This window comes from Budorcas taxicolor, chromosome 9, assembly GCF_023091745.1.
Source record: "Budorcas taxicolor isolate Tak-1 chromosome 9, Takin1.1, whole genome shotgun sequence".
Classification (NCBI taxonomy): domain Eukaryota; kingdom Metazoa; phylum Chordata; class Mammalia; order Artiodactyla; family Bovidae; genus Budorcas; species Budorcas taxicolor.
This window is the reverse complement of record NC_068918.1, coordinates 24848753-24869797: the sequence shown is the minus strand read 5'-3', so window position 1 is coordinate 24869797 and position 21045 is coordinate 24848753. Positions and strand designations below refer to the sequence as shown.

Below are 21045 nucleotides of genomic sequence, written 5' to 3'. Positions count from 1 at the left end.
CCCATGGACTGGAGTTGCCAAGCTCCTCGTCAGTGGGGTTTTCCAGGCAAGAATACTGGAGTGTGTTGCCATTTACCTCTCCAGGGAATCTTCCCAACCCAGGGATCAAACCTGCGTCTCTTGCGTCTCTTGCATTGGGGTGGATTTTTTTTTTTTTTAAACCACTGGCACCACCTGGGAACCCCCAATATATTTGATTTTATTAAACAATTTATTTATTTTATTTTGGCTTTACTGAACAGCACGGGTGATCTTAGTTCCCTCATGAGGGATTGAATTCATGCCCCCTGCATATTGGAAGAACAGAGTCTTAACCACTGGCCTGCCAGGGAAGTCCCCTAATATATTTGATTTTAGTTAGTAGTGTTCTTACAAAAATAAAAACCTATATTTCGGGTTGTTCATGATTAAATCAACTACTTCCAGCCTATTGCCTATCTAGAGTTGGCCACTGTCCCTGCCCTGGTTTGTCTGTGTAATTAAGTTTACCATCAGTCTCTGCCTCTCAGTCTCAGTACAAAGCAAAATTTCAGTTGGTAAAGATGATAATCCTATGTGTGTGTTGTTTGGTAAATTTGACCTTTAAGGAAGAGAAATGCATGAGCAAATTCTTTGCACTGGTCTAAATTTTGAAATGAGCCACCAGCATGCTTTGTTTTCAGGTCCGTATTGTGGAAGCATGACTATGCCCAAAGAACTTTTGCTGAACACCAATGAAGTAACTGTGCGCTTTGAGAGTGGATCCCACATTTCCGGGCGGGGTTTTTTGCTAACCTATGCGAGCAGTGACCATCCAGGTATGGCGGAATAACCAGCATGAATCTGTAAACCTTTATCTGTCTTAGAATTCCTCTTGCTAGTCATCATCTCTGGACAGAACTGTGACCTCACAATCAGAATTGAGATGTGAGGGAAGAGAGGAACACAGTATCTTCATAGGTATTTAGTTAGGTCTGAACTGAATACTTTCATAGCACATGTTAGATTGATCACTGACTTATATGGGAGAGGGTTGACTTAATTTTCCAAGAAAGCTTGGATTGTATATCTTTAGGGATATGCGCCTGACCCTCCTGAGGTCTGGCTGTTCTCTGGAGCTCTCCCCCAACACCCTTCTTAGTCTGGGAGACAAGCCTTCTAACCAGTGATACCCCCTGCCCCAGCCCTCATACACACCAGCACACCAGCCTGGGAGCATGCAAGGCGAGAAGGATGAAGTCACTGTCACTGAGTGCCCCGTTCATCAAGCTGCACATCAGCGGGAGAGAAGAGGAGCATGAACATGGATGGGGAAGGAAAACACAGTCTCTGTTCCAGGTCTCCAACTCCAGAGTCATTTCCATGCAGCCCAGGGCCTCTCCAGGGCCTCAGAGGTGCCCAGAGTTTCTGCTCAGTTCTCTGTAGCAGAAAAAACTCTGGGAACAGGGTACTCCATTTATTTCCTCCTCAGCCAACCAGATCTGAGCAATCCTAGCAGGCCCCTGCATGGCCAGTGATTAGCATAGGTTGCTTCCTAAGAACCACTGAAAAGATTAAGGAAAGAACTCCTGCAGCAAGTATATTTCGGAAACTATTGTAAGTGCATCTAAAAGCACACAAATCCACAGCATCTTCGAGTTTCCATTCTTAGTATAAGTTCAGTTCTGTAAGTTGCTTCAGAGAGCACCTTTCTTTTAAGTCTTTGGACCTCATTGATCAAAGCTGATAGGCACTTTGTGTTCCAGCTAAATGCCACTAGATAAACTGTCAAATTAAAATGTTCCTGAACCTTCTCTGTAAACCACATGGGCTCTTGAAATTGTTTTCTACCTGCCAGTAGAAGGTACATGATCTTTGTAGGTGTGTAGTCAATAGTAATGAACCAACATTGTTTTTTGGTTGGAAAAAGATTCTGTTACCATCCACTGGATAAACAGTGAAGAACCATCATTGATAGTAGAAAAGAAAGATGAAGGGGAACTAATGAAATCCTGGGGATAGTGTATCTGTTTTTATTTATTTTTAAACAGAAAAGTTCAGATAACTAGAGAATACATAAATACTTTTCAGAAACTGTTTCATTTTAAAAGAAATCTTTAGAACATGAGTGTCCTGACTTCTGTTCAGTCTGCTAATTGCAGTTGTCTTTATTTATGACAGATTTAATAACGTGTTTGGAACGAGCTAACCATTATTTGAAGACAGAATACAGGTAAATACAGTGTTCTACTTGGGCTGCAGTCATTTGTTGCTATTTTGTTTTCCTTGACATTAAGCCAGATAAAGTACTTTTATTTGTATCAATTTAAAAAATCATTTGTATTGTAATGAATCAGGAATATTTGAAATGGTTTCTTATACAGCAGAGATCAGCAGACTTTCTGTCAAAGGCCAGGTAGTAAATATTTTAGATTTTGCAGGCCATGCAGTCTTTTTTTATCTGTTCATGCAGTTTCTGTTGCCATTGTAGTGCAAAAGCAGCCATAGACAGTATGTGTGTGAACGAATGAGCATGGCTGTATTCTGATAAAACTTTATTTAAAAAAAAAAGTGCAGGTTGGATTTGGCCAAAGGGTCATAGTTTGCTGACCCCTGAGTTCTACTCTAGTACCAGTGTGCCAAAATGGAGTCTATACATTTATTACCTGGCCAGCATTTGGGAGTGACTTTTGTGATTCTGGAGGGGGTTCATTTTCTCTTTCCCACAGGAAAGAGACCTACTGAGAATAGGAGATGAAAAGTTTCACTCCAGCATTACTTTAACTGGAAAAATTACTTGATCTCTTTGATGTACATTTTCTCATTTCTGAAACAAGAGCCTAGAGGGGATTTCTCAACCTTGGCATTACTGGTATTTTGGATGATTTATTCTTGAGAAGAGCTGTTCTGTGCACTGTGGATATTTAACAGCATCCCTGGCCTGTGTGTGCCAGTTGTGATAAACATCTCCAGACATTTCCAAGTGTTTCCGGGTGGGCAGAAATCACCCCTAGCTGAGAACCACCAGTCTAGAAGTCATTGTCAACAAAAACACTAACAACAACTCTTAACTCCTTAGAGTGTTTCTTAGTGCCAAGTACAATTCTCTGGATTTTGTATATCAATAGCTACACAATAAATAAGTATACTCCAAAAGTCAAGCTCAAGGATCCATGGTCCTATCCATCTAACATTCTAATAAATGAGATTCTTTTATATGCAGAATCAACCCTACTGTTTACTAACATGAAGTCTAGTGCAGAAAAGACGAAACAAAAATGACCGATAATTACATGTTGCCCTTAAAGTTGCTGTTCATCCAGTGTGGACACTCACCAGCATTTTCTTTCCAGCCATCTGTGTATAGCCCCGGTGGTGCCGAGGCCTTTGGGTTAGAGATAGGAATATGCTCAGCCCCACAGTGTGATATTATGGTGCCAGGTCATCTAAGCTGTGGCCCAGCTGATTTGTAGTGTTTTGTTAAAGATGAGGTATGATGACTAGTACAGAGCCATAATCCTTCATCTCTCATGAAATGTAGAAAATGTAGAAAGTTGGAAAAGTCAAATAATTTTTGTAATTCATTTGGTGGCAGCACCTGGTTAATGTGACCATAGATTCATCTGACAGCCAAATTGGACTAAATTAGACATGAGGCTGTTTTATCTTTATCCTTTTGGCCCAATACAACATCTATGTATTTGGTAGAGATATTGAAGTTCTGATTAATATTTGCAGACCTCAGTAGGGTTTTATATCATATACACTGTTAGCGCTGTTTTACTTTTCCAAAATCCTTCAAATTCTGAATTCTGCAATATATCTGGCTCTAAGGGCTAGGATAAGGAACTGTAAGCCTGTAATAGGATTTCCGTTATTTCTGTTTCTTAATTCCTTGATTATTGCTGCAGTGCTGGATTCCATTAGGTCAGTGGGGAAGAATTATAAACCATGTACTTGGGTAGTTTTGATAATTAGGTGTTGTCACACATCTGACTTGCTAAGTCTGCAGGAAGAAATTGAGAGGAAATGAAATAAAAGCAGCTGCTATTTTGGAATCTGTTTGGGCTGGTGCATTCTTCTTGAGCAAACCAAACAAACATTATTGTAATATGGTATATATAGCAACCAGGGCTTATGGCATTCATCTTCAAAGCTGTCAGTGTTCACATAATGTTTTGAGTTTCCTTTTGTGTGTTTTTTAGATGAATAGTTGTCTTTCATAGCCTATTGATATGTTGATGCTGGAAGGAACTACAGAAGAGGAAACTGAATTTAAAGGGGATTATATGCAATACTCGGGGTCACACAGCTAGTTAGGTAGTAACAGGGCCCAGGTCACCACAGCCTAAGCCCCTTCAACCAAACCATATGCCATGACATGCTTCTGGAAAGTTTCTTGAAAAATGACTCTTGCTGCTGCTGCTGCTAAGTCGCTTCCGTCGTGTCCGACTCTGTGTGACCCCATAGACGGAAGCCCACCAGATTCCCCCGTCGCTGGGATTTTCCAGGCAAGAACACTGGAGTGGGTTGCCATTTCCTTCTCCAATGCATGAAAGTGAAAAGTGAAAGGGAAGTCGCTCAGTCACGTCCGACTCTTAGCGATCCCATGGACTGCAGCCTACCAGGCTCCTCCATCCATGGAAGTTTCCAGGCAAGAGTACTGGAGTGGGGCGCCAGTGGAATCCTAATTGTAAATGTACCTATTTTAGTCAAACTCATAGAAATAGAGTAGCTGCCAGGGACTGGGGTTAGGGGAAATAGGGAAAGGCTAATAAAAGGGTATATAAACTTTCAGCTATAAAGATGAATAAGGTCTGAGGATCTAACGTATAACATGGTGACCTTAGCTGATAACACCACATTGTATAATTGAAATTTGCTAAGAGAGTAGAGGGACTTTCTTAGTGGCTCAGTGGTGAAGAATCCGCCTGCCACTACGGGAGACACGGGTTCTGTCCCTGAGTTGGGAAGACACCCTGAAGAAGGAAGTGGCAACCCGCTCCAGTATTCTTGCCTGGGAAGTCCCATGGACAGAGGCGCCTGGCGGGCTACAGTCCATGGGGTTGCAAAGAGTCGGATATGACTGAGTGACTTAGCAGCAGCAAGAGTGGTCGGGGTAGTTTAGTCACTAAGTTGTGTCCGACTCTGTGACCCCTCTGGCTGGAGTCCTGCCAGGCTTCTCTGTCCATGGGATTCTCCAGGCTAGAATACTGGAATGGGTTGCCATTTCCTGCACTTAAATGTCCCCACCACAAAAATATATATGTACGTGTGTGTGTATACGAGATGATTGCTGTGTTTTATTAGATGGGAACAATTCTTTCACAATGTATATACATATCAAATCATCATGATGTACGCTGTAAATATTTTACAATTTTATTTGTCAACTATACCCCAATAAAGTTGAAAAAAATATACCTTTTTTCTGATTGCAAAAATAATTTGTAATTAATGTAGACCATTACTATACATTTAACTTCACTGGTTCAAATTGAGTTGTGCTATAAATAGAAAACATACTGCAGATGTTGAAGATTTATTTTTTCAAAAGACTAGAAATATCTTGGTAATTTTTCTGTTCGTTACATGTGGAAATGATAAATTTTGAATATATTGGATTAAGTAGAATGTATTAATAGTATTAATGTGTTTGTCTCTTTAGACTTTTTAAATGTGGCTACTAGAATATTTAAATTTACATGTTTGGCTTCCATTCTGTTCTAACTGGATAGTGCTAGTAGAGTGAATCCAAATTTACAGTTACCGATACTGAAAGTGAAGGGAATCCAGAGATATTCATCCTTGTTTTCTTTTTAATCCATAGAAAACAAAGTTGTTATTTAAACATTTTTTTTAATAAAAACAAGATTACACTATATATATAGTATTTATAAACTTTATCTTTTTCCTTAAAAACGTTTTTTCTTGGACATTTTCAAATCAATTAAGATGCTTTAAGGAAGCTCATTGTTTCATAGAGTTTATAATGAATTCTGATATAAAGCAAATAGTTGCTGTGTAAAACTTGCCCTCAGATTAACAGATTAGTCTGTGTGTGTGTGTGTGTTAGTCGCTCAGTTGTGTCTGACTCTTTGAAACCCTATGTCCTGTAGCCCACCAGGTTCCTCTGTTCAGGGAATGATCTTGGCAAGAATACTGGAGTGGGTTGTCACTTTCTTCTGCAGGGGATCATCCCAACCCAGGGATCAAACCCATGTCTCCTGCATTGCAGCCAGATTCTTTACCATCTGACTCACCAGGGAAGCCCTTAGATTAACCTGTGTTTTCACAAATCAAGTTTCTGATTTGTCATCAGAGGAAGATGTTCCTGCATGTTGCATGGAGAGAAAGTACTTTTAAGTATAATTTAATACTTTTTAATTTAAGTAAACCTTAATAAAATATATACTCTATTTTTTTTTTCAGCAAGTTCTGCCCAGCTGGTTGTAGAGACATACCAGGAGATATTTCTGGGAATGTGGTGGATGGCTATAGAGACGTAAGTAATTGAGGGTAATTTTATGGCAGGGAAGACATTAAAAAGTTAGTGCTTGTTGCTCTGCCTAAATTCTTTACAAGGTAAAGTCAAATAAGATGTAAAACTTTGTAGATAGATGCACAGTTCTCTTTTCTGAGAATAAATGAAATAATAAGTATAAAAATCAAGGTTTTTCATGCATTCATTCCTATTTTTAGCATTTCCAATTAAGCATACTATAAATGAAATGGTAAACAAAAGCCTTTATTATAACTTAAGAGTCTAATTCCATCCGATTTTCGTAAGAGATCATCCTTTTGTTATAATTTACTTATTGATTTAACTACTCCAAGTGCTTCAGGTAATACAGCCAAGGACATGAACATTTTACAGCCCAGAATAGTTACATTGTCTCTGGGACCAATGAAGCCATTTGCCCTGCTCTTTTATATTATTCCCCTCCCTCCTTGCACCCCAATTTCCTAGGCCTATTGAAATTGAGTGATATACATTGTTCCCAGAAAAAATAAACTCACCAGAAATCCTTTTTCTTAAGTGTATCTCTTACATTCAGATTCACAGCTCTTCATCTCTTACTGTTCACAGATTTCTATCCTGGAAATCTGATGCCTGATTTTTTACAGATTTACATTACTATTTCAAATGGTTGGGTTTATAGCTTATGGGAAGGGGCTTGAGTTATTAGAAATATGAAAATCTGTATAGTGATGGAAATGTCCTGAGATTTACTGACACATCTTTATGCACAGGGAAGGCGTACGTGTTCTAGGAGCTTGATCATTTATCTCCTACAGGAGGAGGGAAGATGGGCTTTAATTTTGCTTTCAGCACCTCCTGCTTCACAAGTCTGTGATTTTGCTCATTGTTTCCTTTTTCATGTGTTTTCTTTATTTACAAGATTGACACAGAATGTTTACTTGGCCTAGAAACTGAATCTTAAAATGATTTATACTACCTCAATTTGAAAATTACTTGGCACAGGCTGAAGTACTAAATGACTTTAGGAAGTAAACCAAAAGACATAAAAAAGTTGAGGTATAGTTTTCACTTCCTAGCCATGTATAGTTTTAATTTATTATTTTCCTGTCCTGTGTAAGAAACTTAAGAATTCCATGCAGCAAGAGAAATAGCGTTGTTTCTTTCTTACGTTAGCTGTTTACCTTGCCTCCTCTGGACAGAGCTCTCCTTTTCAGAGTAACAGGTAAATGGTTTCCTGGGTGGTAGTGACCTGGAAATGCTGACAAACAGGTTTCCCATTTGACACACTAGCTGGTTTTATACCATTTGCTCTCAGTATGATTTTATCTGGAAGGAAAATTTGTATTTTGAAAACACATCTCTTCAAAGAAGTCGGACTAGTGTCTCTTTTTTGTATATGTTGATATTGTGGATATATTAGATATCTATTGCCACATAACTGTTACCAAAACTTGGAAACTTGAAGCACATGTATTACCTCTCACATTCTGTGGTCAGGAGTTTGAACATGCACTGCTGAGTTCTCTGCTTCAGGGACACTCACTCACCTGGTTGTATCCAAGGTGACACAAGGGTGTCACTGGGGCTGCAGTTTCATCTGAGGCTCCACTAGGAAAATATTTGCTTCTAAGCTCACATGGTGTTGGTAGCATTCAGTTAGTGCTGGACGGCTGGACAGAGGACCTCAATTTTTTCTTGGTTGGAAGCTGTTCTCAGCTCCTTACCATGTGGGCTGTTCCAACATGGCTACTTGCTTTTTTTCCCCTCCTGATAATTTTCTTTCCTTCTCCCGTGTACCATCTTTATTTATTTTTTAATTTTATTGATGTATGTTGCTGCTACTGCTGCTAAGTCGCTTCAGTCGTGTCCGACTCTTAGCAACCCCATGGACTGCAGCCCACCAGGCTCCTCCATCCATGGGATTTTCCAGGCAAGAGCACTGGAGTGGGGTGCCATTGCCTTCTCCGTTATTGACGTATAGTTAATATATAATTATATGGGCTTCCCTGGTGGCTCAGACATACTTCATTCAATGTGACAGTCTCTAGGTCCATCCATATGAGAAGAAATTAGTATAGACAATCTTCTTTACAAAGCATAAATAGAGGCACAGACATAGAGAACAAATGTATGGACAACCAAGGGAGAAGTGGTGGTGAAGGGAGGAACTGGGAAATAGGATCGATAGATACACTACTGATACTATGTATCAAATAGACAGGGCTCCCTGGTGGCTCAGATGGCAAAGAATCTGCCTGTCATGCAGGAGACCTGGGTTCGATCCCTGGGTTGGGAAGATCCCGTGGAGAAAGAAATGGTAACCCACTCCAGTGTTCTAGCCTGGAGAATTTCATGGACAGAGGAGTCTGGCGGGCTAATAGTCCGTGGGGTCGAAAAGAGCTGGACATGACTGAGTGACTAGCACAACACAGCACATCCAATGGATAACTGATGAGAACCTACTGTATACAGCACAGGAAACTCCACTCAGGACTCTGTGGTGACCTAAATGGAAAGGGAATCCAAAACAGAGGGAGGTGTGCGTAGAGCTGATTCACTTTGGTGTGCATAATAGAAACTAATGCAATATTGTAAAGCAACTGACTCCAATAAAAATTAAAAAAAAAAGAATTGGTTCACTCTGTGTTGTTTCAAAAGGCAGAAAGAAGATCTGGGAGGCCAATTTCCATAGCATGTAAAGAATAACTGAACAATGTAAAATGAGATAGGGTGTCTCCAGAAACAGTGGGGCCCTAATCACTGACAATGTCAAGTGTGGAGGTTACAGCCTTCATCATGGTGGCCTGGATGTGTGTGGGAAGCTGCTGTGGGGTGGAGAAGGGGACAGTCTGTTAGGAGGTGTCACAGAAAACTTTCAAGATCATTTAGAATCCTGAAGATTCTGTGATTCTGTCTCCTTGGCTGGTGAATTAAGGCATTGTACAGTGTAGGCTCAACATGCCAGATAAGAAATACAGACTTTAAGCTCTGTCTCACCTGGAAACCAGAAATAAAAAGTGCTCAGAACAGTTTTTCTCTTGGCAGCTTCTCCCAAGCCTGCTGACTGTACTATCTGCTTTTAAGAGGAACACATCCCTTAACTAACTTGTTACAGTAATTCTCCATTCCCCCCAAATATTCAAGAAGTACTGTAAGTTACAGGGAGACCGTGCAAGAAGTGTGTTCCTGATGTAGCAGAGAAAGGGAGAAACCCAGCTGCATACACCCAGAAAGAGCCAGAGGCAAATAAATATATCGTATAGGTGAGTGCTTATCTCTGGCTGATGACAATATAGTGAGTTTATTTTTTCATGTTTTCTAAAGTTTATATTACTTTTCTAATGAAAATGTTATCATGGTAATTATGAAGATTGTAGCGACATTAAAACAATTCATTGAATAGACTGAGGAATACATTTTTATAATTTTGAACATGTGCTTTCCTTATGTTTGGGGTTTTAAAAAATTATTTATTTTTGTCTCTGGTGGGTCTTGGATGAAGTGCCAGGGCTTTCTCTAGTAGCAGTGAGTAGGGGCTGTTCTCTCTAGTTGCAGTGAATGGGCTTCTCATTGCGGGGTCTTCTCTTGTTGCAGAGCACGGGGCTCTAGGTCACAGGCTTCAGGAGTTGTGGCCCAAGGGCTTAGTTGCCACATGGCATGTGGGATCTTCCCAGACCAGGGATCGAACCTGTGTCTCCTACATTGGCAGGTGGATTCTTTACCACTGAGCCACCAGGGGAGCCGTCTTCATATTAAAGTGAATCTAAAATGTTTACTCATGTTAAATTTTAATACTTTGTCAATACTTTTTAGTACAAGTTGTTTTTTCCTAAAGGAAGACTTGAGAAAACGCCCCAGTTCTGGGCTGAGTTGATGACTTCTTCGAGTCTTCTCATGCTGATCTGCTCGGTCATCTGTTGTGGCTCCGGGAACTTGAGAGATGTTTGATTCCACCAGCTTCCAAGTTCCTGAGCCTTGCAGGTGTTCTCAGCTGTCCATCGCATTCCCTTTCCTGAAGAAATATGTTTAAATATTTTAGTTTAAGGCAATCACTGATTAATATGGGCTTTCCTGTATTTACATTTCAGTGAAGTGTAGGTCCCCAAATAGCTAGAAAACAAAGTATAGATCTATTGTTCAAAAGGAAAAATTTTTAAAAATCCCAGTTCAGTGAATATGAATTTTTAAAGATCAAGAAGCAACAGTTAGAAGCGGCCATGGAACAGTGGGCTGGTTCAAAATTGGGAAAGGAGTATGACAAGGCTGTTCATTTAACAGCTTATTTAACTTACATGCAGAGTGCATGCATGCATGTTAAGTTGCTTCAGTTGTGTCTAACTCTTTGTGACCCCATGGACTATAGTCCACCAGGCTCCTCTGTCCATGGAATTTTTCAGGCAAAAATACTGGATTGGGTTGCCATTTCCTTCTCCAGAGCATCTTTCCAACTCAGGGATCGAACCCGCGTGTCCTGCAGCTCCTGCACTGCAGGCAGATTCTTCACCGCTGAACCACTGGGAAAGCCCGATACGCAGAGTACATTATGGGAAATGCTGGGCTGGATGAATCAGAAGCTGGAATCAAGATTGCCTGGAATATCAACAACCTCAGATATGCAGATGATACCACTCTAATGGCCAAAAAGTGAAAGGAACTAAAGAGCCTCTTGATAAGGGTGAAAGAGGAGAGTGAAAAAGCTGACTTAAAACTCAACATTAAAAAAACTAAGATCATGGCCTCTGGTCCCATCCCTTCATGGCAAATAGAAAAAATGGCAACAGTGACAGATTTTGTTTTCTTGGGCTCCAAATCATTATGGATGGTGACTACAGCCTTGAAATTAGAAGATACTTGCTCCTTGGAGGGAAAGCTATAACAAACCTAGACAGCATATTAAAAAGAAGAGACATCACTTTGCCAGCAAACGTCCATATAGTCAAAGCTATGTTTTTTACAGTAGTCAGGTTCAGGTGTGAGAGTTCAACCATAAAGAAGGCTGAGTGCTGAAAAATTGATGCTTTCTAATCATGGTGCTGGAGAACACTCTAGAGAGTCCCTTGGACAGCAAGGAGATCAAACCAGTCAATCTTAAAGGAAATCAATCCTGCATATTCATTGGAAGGTTTGATGCTGAAGTTGAAGTTCCAATACTTTGGCCACCTGCTGCATAGAGGCAACTCATTGGAAAAGAACTTGATGCTGGGAAAGACTGAAGGCAGAAGGAGAAGGGAGCGGCAAAGGATGAGATAGTTAGAGAGCATAACCAACTCAGTGGACATGTTTGCGCAAACTCCAGGAGACAGTGAAAGGCAGGAGAGCCTAGCATGCCGCAGTCCATGGGGTCACAGAGTCGGACGTGACTTAGCGACTGAACAAGATGAAAAAGCCTCAGCTTTAGAAAACATCAATTTTATTTAAGTTGGTGGAGTGATTTTTTTTTTTTTTTAAGGAAATAACCTTCCTTCCTGGAAATAACCCAGGAAAGGGCTTACAATTTTATCATGATATTATGGTAGCCAGATCTGGTGGTTATTCTCTTGGGGATGTATCTATTGTCGTGCCTTTAAAATAATGAAAAAATATTAAACAAATACATGTAATTTAATATGCAGTAATATAATGAAATAAATTCCATAAAAGGGACACATACCATTGGGTACGTCAATGCTAGGGACTGTGGGAAATGAGAATATTTGTTGTCAATGATAACAATAGGTCCCATTGCTTTGGCCCATAAAACTGTCCTCCTTGTCCAAGGAGGCCCTTGGACATGCCAAGTCCACTGAGAGCTCTACACAGGGCAGGGATCCTGGGGTGAAGACCATCCCATCCCCAGGCTGAATTCAGAGGAAGCCAGGTGATCCCAGAGACAGTGGGAATAGCTGCCCAGCTGACCCCTGGATCAATCTGCCTTTCATTTGGGGCTGAGAAAGGGAAGCAGCCTTGCATTGACCCTATAATAGTACACAGGGTGCCCTTTAGAATTCTGGATATCACCCAGTCCAGCTTTTTCACTGCCCAGGAGAACTGGGAAGCTGGGTCCAGAGAAGTAAGATGACTTCACATCTGGTAGAGTTGGAGGCAGAGACAGGGTGATACGCTAAATTGCTGAATTTACATTCAGGATGTCCCCATTATAGCTAGTGCCTCTATTTTGTGCCCTAAGAGACTAAAACCATGATCAGTTCAGTCCAGTTCAGTCACTGAGTCGTGTCCGACTCTTTGCGACCCCATGAATCACAGCACGCCAGGCCTCCCTGTCCATCACCAACTCCTAGAGTTCACTCAGACTCAACGTCCATCGAGTCAGTGATGTCATCCAGCCATCTCATCCTCGGTCGTCCCCTTCTCCTCCTGCCCCTAATCCCTCCCAGCATCAGAGTCTTTTCCAATGAGTCAACTCTTCGCATGAGATGGCCAAAGTACTGGAGTTTCAGCTTCAGCATCATTCCTTCCAAAGAAATCCCAGGGCTGATCTCCTTCAGAATGGACTGGTTGGATCTCCTTCCAGTCCAAGGGACTCTCAAGAGTCTTCTCCAACACCACAGTTCAAAAGCATCAATTCTTCAGCACTCAGCCTTCTTCACAGTCCAACTCTCACATCCATACATGACCACAGGAAAAACCATAGCCTTGACTAGACGGACCTTAGTCAGCAAAGTAATGTCTCTGCTTTTGAATATACTATTTAGGTTGGTCATAACTTTTCTTCCAAAGGGTAAGCGTCTTTTAATTTCATGGCTGCAGTCACCATCTGCAGTGATTTTGGAGCCCAAAAAAACAAAGTCTGACACTGTTTCCACTGTTTCCCCATCTATTTCCCATGAAGTGATGGGACCAGATGCCATGATCTTTGTTTTCTGAATGTTGAGCTTTAAGCCAACTTTTTCACTCTCCACTTTCACTTTCATCAAGAGGCTTTTTAGTTCCTCTTCACTTTTGCCATAAAGGTGGTGTCATCTGCATACCTGAGGTTATTGATATTTCTCCAAGACACCTTAAAAAAATTCATAAAAGATGAAAAGGCAAGTTGCCTTTTTAAAGATTACTATCTCCTAATTCTTTTTTTCCCTCCAAATCAAGAAGGGGGTAGTATCTGCATCTGTTTCAGCATTCTCTTCTCTTATTTCTTCTCTGTCATGAAATCCTCCCCTTTTTTCACTATGATAGTAGCCACTGGAAAACTGGCTCACTTTGCCAAATCTGATCTAGTTCAGGAAATATGAGCTGTCTAAATTAAAGATCACAAAAGTTCCGAATTTTATTGCAACTGCACTTTTGCTGTTGTTCAGTCACTAAGTCCTGTCTGACTCTCTGATCCCAGGGACCGCAGCACACCAGGCTTCCTTGTCCTTCACTATCTCCTGGAGTTTGCTCAATCTCATGTCCACCGAGTTGGTGATGCCATCCAACCATCTCATCTTCTGTTATCCCTTTCTCCTCCTGCCTTCAGTCTTTCCCAGCATCAGAGTCTTTTCCAGAGTCGGCTCTTCTTATCAGGTGGCTAAAGTATTAGAGCTTCAGCTTTAGCATCAATCCTTCCAGTGAATATTCAGGGTTGATTTCCTTTAGGATTGACTGGTTGGATCTCTTTGCAGTCCAAGGACTCTCAAGAGTCTTCTGCACAATTCAAAAGCACCAGTTCTTCAGTGTTCAGCCTTCTTTATGGTCCAGCTCTCACATCCTTACATGACTACTGGAAATACCATAGCTTTGATTATATGGACCTTTGTTGGCAAAGTGCTGTCTCTGCTTTTTAATATGCTGTCTAGGTTTGTCATAGCTTTCCTTCCAAGGAGCGTCTATTAATTTTATGGCTGCAGTCACCATCTGCAGTGATTCTGGAGCCCAAGAAAATAAAATCTGTCACTGTTACCACTTTTTCCTCCTCTATTTATTATGAAGTGATGGGACCAGATGCCATGATCTTCTGTTTTTTTAATGTTGAGTTCTAAGCCAGGTTTTTCACTCTTCTCTTTCACCCTCATCAAGAGGTTTCACATTAGTCAAAAAATATGGTTGTTCTCATTGGTCCTCCTAGTATTATAACCTAAACCTAAGAAAAACTGTCCACTGCAGTAAGGTAAACAGTGTTGGCATTAACACAAAGGGAAACTCCCAAGTTCAGTTATAAAACACATTTTCATGAGCTGCTTTTTGGCACTAGCCATCACAGAGAAGTGAGGCATTGCTAAAATTTATTCAGGAAAAGATCCTTCTGGATTGCTCAGTCCCGGGCTAATGGCCAGATCACCCTCCCACACCGGCCTGGGCACCCTGTGAAAAAGTTCCATTTCCTTCTCTCCAGCCACACTTCCAATCACAGGGCCACCTGCTAATCAGAGGCAGCCAGGTACCTGCTCCAGGTTCATCACCCCAGCCAGCAGCCATGGAGGGCTGAGCCAGCTGTTAGAGCCACTCAAAGGAGATTCAGGAAATGAGAAGGGGGCTGTTGGCCCTGGGTTGCTCTTCATTAGCTCTGAGACCTTCATCCCGTTTTCTTGTCCATGTGGCTGATACTACCATTTTGGTTTTGAAAGTGAAAATTGCTCAGTCATGTCTGATTCTTTGTGACCCCATGGACTATACGGTCCATGGAATTCTCCGGGAATCTCTGGGTTGGGAAGATCCCCTGGAGAAAGGAGTTTTGGTTTTGATGCCTTGTTAAATGTCTAATTTTAAAATGAAACTGTGGTATGGAAGTTTTACCTTCTCAAATGATGCTCAAAATGTGTATTTAGTAAAGCAAATGTAAGAAACTGCTGTTATTGCACAATTGCTCAGTCATATCCGACTCTTTGTGACCCCATGGATTATAGCACGCCAGGCTTCCCTGTCCTTCACCATTTCCCAGAGCTTGCTCAAAGTCATATCCTTTGAGTTCGTGATGTCATCCAACCATCTCATCCTCTGTCATCCCCTTCTCCTCCTGCCCTTAATCTTTCCCAGCATCAGGGTCTTTTCAAATGAGTTGGCTCTTCACATCAGGTGGCCAAAGTATTGGTGCTTCAGCATCAATCCTTCCAATGAATATTCAGGGTTGATTTCCTTTAGGATTGACTGGTTTGATCTCCTTGCAGTTCAAGGGACTCTCCAGAGTCTTCTCCAACACCACAGTTCAAAAGCATCAATTATTTGGTGCTCAGCCTTCTTTATGATCCAACTCTCACATCCATTCATGACTGTTGGAAAAACCATAGCTTTGACTAGATGGACCTTTATCGGCAAAGTAATGTCTCTGCTTTTTAACAAGCTCTAGGTTTGTCATAACTTTTCTTCCAAGGAGCAAGCGTCTTTTAATTTCATGGCTGCAGTCACCAACTGCAGTGATTTTGGAGCCCAAGAAAATAAAGTCTTTCACTGTTTCCATTGTTTCCCTATCTATTTGTCATGAAGTGATGGGACTGGATGCCATGATCTTAGTTTTTTGAATGTTGAGTTTTAAGCCAGCCTTTTCACTCTCCTCTTTCACTTTCATCAAGAGACTCTAGTTCCCCTTCACTTTCTGCCATAAGGGTGGTGTCATCTGCATATCTGAGGTTATTGATATTTCTCCCAGCAATCTTGATTGCAGCTTGTGCTTCATCCAGCCCAGTATTTTGCATGATATACTCTGCATATAAGTTAAATAAGCAAGGTGACAATATACAGCTTTGACATACTCATTTCCCAATTTGGAATCAATCCGTTGTTCCATGTCTGGTTCTAACTGTTGCTTCTTGACCTGCTTACAGGTTTCACAGGAGGCAGGTAAGGTGGTCAGATATTCCCATCTCTTGAAGAATTTTCATAGTTTGTTGTGATCCACACAGTCAAAGGCGTTAGCAGTCAATGAAGCAGAAGTAAATGTTTCTTCTGGAATTCTCTTGCTTTTTCGATCATCCAACAGATGTTGGCAATTTGATCTCTGGTTCATCTCCCTTTTCTAAATCCAGCTGAACATCTGGGAGTTCTCAGTTCATGTATTGCTGAAGCCTGGCTTGGAGAATTTTGAGCATTACTTAGCTAGCATGTGAAATGAGTGCAGTTGTGCGATAGTTTTTGAACATTCTTTGGCATTGCCCTTCTTTGGGATTGGAATGAAAACTGACCTTTTCCAGTCCTGTAGCCAATGCTAAGTTTTCCAAATTTGCTGGCATATTGAGTGTAGCCCTTTAACAGCATCATCTTTCAGGATTTGTAAGAAGCTGAGCAGCTATCTATTCTTGCCGACCAAGTCACCCCAGAACTTAAAATGATGTTTTAAAATGATAGCCATTTTCTTTGCTGACCAGCTTGTGGGTCAACAATGCGGGTTGGTTGGTTCTTAAGCTTCCTTTGTCTAGAATTGCAGCTGCATTTGTATGATAGATCATCTGGGGTGGGAGTCTCAGGAGGCCTCACTGACAGTTGGCAGGGCCACGTTACCTGCAGCAGAACAGAACAAGTGATGTGGCCCAGTTCAGATTCAGTGTAGGAGGTGACCACACATGGGCATGGCCACCAGGAGGCATTATTCACTAGAGAGCCACGGATACTCTAAATCACCTCCCTTCCTTCCTACCTCGTGGGAAGGTTCCCAAGTTAGTCAGCATAAATATATGGCTCTAATGTCATTCTGAGATGGTTATCTAATACTTTTTTCCATTCCCTTCTACTTTAAATGAATTTTAATTTAGCCAAATCATGGGTCATGTAGGCATCCTGACCACAAGTTGCAAGAAAATGGAAAATTCCCACCATATGTGAAATGCATTGTTGAGTCACTTGTAAGTGATGATGTTGCTGTGTTTCAGACCTCTTTATTGTGCAAAGCCGCCATCCATGCAGGAGTGATTGCAGATGAAGTGGGTGGTCAGATCAGCGTGTTTCTGCGCAAAGGGATAAGTCGATATGAAGGAATCCTGGCCAATGGTGTTCTCTCAAGGGAGTAAGTACTTAGCTTTTTGTTCTGAATGCAAGGTAACCCTGCAGGCATATGTAATCAGCTCACAATTTTTTAAAGACAGCTGGCATGTGATACCAAGGGCCTATCAACTGGGAAAAATGTTTGAATGCTTAGAGTAGTATTTATAGTGGCCATTTGGGCTTCCCAGGTGGGCACTAATGGTAAAGAACCCACCTGCCAATGCAGCCGCCTTAAGAGATGCAGGTTCTATCCCTGGGTCAGGAAGATGCCCTGGAGGAGGGCATGGCAACCCTTTCCAGTATTCTTGCCTGGAGAATCCCATGGAGAGAGAAGCCTGATGGGCGATGGTCCATAGCGTTGGCAAAGAGTCCGACACAATTGAGGTGACTTGTCTTGCAGCAATAAAATAGTTCGCTGTTTATGCTGACAGGTTGGTTAAAATGGCACATTTCTAAAGTCCCAGGGCAGCAGAACATTCTCCTCTCAGGTGCTTCAGTGGGAGGGAATAAAGGCTTATTCCTCTCTAGTTTCTCCTGTTTATGTAAACTACTGATTCTCACCAACATTACCAAAGATATGAAGGAGACACAGGACTGAAATAAACCCAGGCAGAACCACAGAAATCCCTAGAGGATCCCTAGAGACCTTCTCTTAAGGATGAATAACAGTTGAGAAGTGAAAAAAAGATGGCTTTTGTTAACACTGTTAACTTCTGTTTGTGTTATCCTTTAGTGTTTTACGAAAAAAGTGTCAGTTGTTTTAAACACTTCAACCTCAGCTTTTCTTGCTTTCAGGTTTCCTCAGCTTCTAGAGAGGAAAACTAGAACTGTTATAGCTAAAATAGGCTAGCCTTATGATCCAGATGTCCATCTGTATAAGCAGGCAGCTAAGACTGGTCCAGAGGGATGCTCCCTTTGGAATGGGTGGCCACCTGGTGAGGGAGCAGTGCTGCTTGAGCCACTGTGTACACAGTTAGCGTCCTCAGGGATTGGCTCCAGGACCCCTGTGGATACCCAAATCCAGAGCTGCTCAAGTTCCCTGTATGAAATGGCATAACATTTACATATAGCTGTGCACATCCTGCCATGGACTTTAAATCATCTCTAGATTACTTATAATACCTAATACAATGTAAATGCTATGTAAATAATTGTCAATACTACTGTAAATGTTGTGTAAAGAGTTGCATGCGGCAAATTCAAATTTTGCTTTTTGGAATTTTTTTCCTGAAGATTTTTACTCTGGTTGGTTGAATCTGGGGATGCAAAATCTGCAGATATGGCTGACTGTATATACACATGTATGTGCTCATACATATGAACTATAAACATAAATAACATTTTATATTATGTACACATGTATTATATATGCTCACACATAAGTATATACATTTTTTTTAACTTACATATTTACCTCAAAATCTTTGGGACATTAAAATTTATATCCTGATTTATAAATTTATACCCTGATTTATGGGGTGCTTCCCAGGTGGCACTAGTGGAAAAGAGCTGCGGGTTCAATCCCTGGGTCAGCAAAATCACCTGGAGGAGGGAGAGCAACCCACTCCAGTATTCTTGCCAGGAGAACAGAAGAATCCCATGGACAGAGGAGTCTGGGGAGCTACAGTCCATGGGTGGCAGAGAGTCAGACATGATTTATAGTATTTATAGCATAGCGTATTGCTTCTGCACAGTAAGCTTTAAGTGTCTGCTCAACTTTGACTGTTGAAGATCTATTTATGTGTCTTATGGTTTGCTCTACTGATGCTGTGTTACTATTTATCAGGAAGGCATCCAGCTGTGACCTGGATCTGTTGCGGCGCTACTTCTCCAAACAGGCCCAAAAAACTGGCCTCTGGCCTTAGGTCTGTTGTTTTTGGATCTCTTGCCTGTTTGAATACATTTGCATGCTTCTTTTTTAGAAAAACAGGATAGGAAAAAGTTAAACTTGTATTACTTGGATTTTATTTTACTTTTGAAGAAGTTATTTAAGCTATTGAATAAAAGTAGACATAATGTCCTCAATTACTTCTCCTACATCAACTGGACTTACTACATTAGAAGTCACTTTATATAATTTGATATTAAACTTTAGGGCAAAAGTAAGAGTCCAGAAATCTAAATCATAAATGAATTTAGCAAAGTTTTGCTCCACGATCCATATAGTTATTTGAACTAACTGAATGATTTTTGCTTTGGTGTGCATAGACGGAAGTCTAGAACTATATCAAGGTCCCTTCTCCCCTCTGGCTCTGTGGTCGTCTTTTTGTGATTAGCAGAAAAGAGTAAACTGTGTGCTCACACCATCCCTTCCACTGATTTCCATTCCCAGGTCTTCAGGGAGCCGCTGTTTTGATCGGTGGTGTTTTGCTGTTGGGGAAGCACAGTACATGCGGTCATTGAACTTCTGTTCCCACGCATGATTGTTTGGTGTTCAGGAAGACACACAGAAGGAAGCATTGCCACTGAGGAAGAAGGGGTCCCTAAAGTAAATATCTAGGGTTCTTCTGGGATTCATCCCGGGTCAGGTCACTTCCCTGATCTGAGGAGACCAGAATGGAATCAGGAAGAGCCACTGACCTCACAGAGGACGATGGCTCAGACCATCTGCAGAGAGGGCTTTGTGTTTACATCAGACAATTCATGATGGCTTCTGCAGCCCTCTGGGAAGGCTGGCAATTCCTGGAATCTGATTCATTCACCCTAGTGTGCAAATGCCTCAGAATCCCATCCTCCCTAGGGGGTTTTTATTTTTAAAAGCAGCAGCTTATTTACCTACAGAATTCTCTAGGTGTTTGTATTTAATTAAATTGGGTGAAATGGAAAAACATATTCCAGCTGATAATAGAGGAGAGCCAAGCAGAGAGATCTGAGAAGCACAGCCTTCCCTAGCATCATCATCTTCTCTGGGTTAACTCCAAAGCTAACCTTCTTGCTTTAACTTCTCTTTTTCAGTCACAGAATAAATCTTTTAATGATTCATGGCAGTGAGAGCACATCCAGGCGATCAGGGAAGAGGCAGTATTATTTAGGCTTATCCGGCCAAACTTCAAGTGTAATAGTGCAGGAATGTTAGAGGAAATGGAAAAATCAAGAAGAGGTTCTAAATACATCTTAACTAATTTAAATATGAATCGCAAAAATGTGAACTGCAACAGTGTGGACCTTTCTTTAAAGGTTAGGAAAACTGGGTCCTCACCTCCACTCATCCACTAACTATGAACTGAAGGAGGTCCGATGATCCACGTGGGCCTGCATTTTCTCATGTATGAAATGGTTGATCCCTGCATTATACTCGGCACGGATCATAGTAGAACCTGAATGTGGAAAACCAAGGCTTACAGAGTCTCTTCCTGAGAGTGGACAAAGAATATGAAAGAAAAGTGAAGTGAGTGAAGTGAAGTCGCTCAGTCGTGTCCGACTCTTTGCGACTCCATAGACTGTAGCCTACCAGGCTCCTCCATCCATGGGATTTTCCAGGCAAGAGTACTGGAGTGGGTTGCCATTTCCTTCTCCAGAGAATCTTCCTGACCCAGGGATCAAACCTGGGTCTCCTGCATTGTAGGCAGACGCTTTACCGTCTGAGCCACCAGGAAAGCCTGTTACTTACGAAAGAAAAACCTGTTACTTAAGAAAAAAAACAAAACAAAACCTTTGATGTGAATGTGCTAATACTCTTGTCCAGACTATTTTTGGGTTCTCTGTGGATTTCACAT

The 21045-nt window shown here is 41.3% G+C and overlaps 1 protein-coding gene and 1 non-coding gene across 2 annotated transcripts in view; one reads left to right on the top strand and one right to left on the bottom strand.

Moving 5' to 3' along the window:
- The window catches only part of DCBLD1 (discoidin, CUB and LCCL domain containing 1), a 76012-nt gene that overhangs the window by 45007 nt on the left and 9960 nt on the right, over positions 1-21045 (top strand). The window contains exons 3-6 of the mRNA XM_052645495.1: positions 663-797; positions 2140-2191; positions 6391-6463; positions 17218-17351. Of these exons, the coding sequence (XP_052501455.1) occupies positions 663-797; positions 2140-2191; positions 6391-6463; positions 17218-17351 (394 nt within the window). The remainder of the gene's footprint in view (positions 1-662; positions 798-2139; positions 2192-6390; positions 6464-17217; positions 17352-21045) is intronic.
- TRNAC-ACA (transfer RNA cysteine (anticodon ACA)) lies at positions 20853-20925 on the bottom strand. The gene has a single exon. It is a non-coding gene; the product is annotated as a tRNA-Cys (tRNA).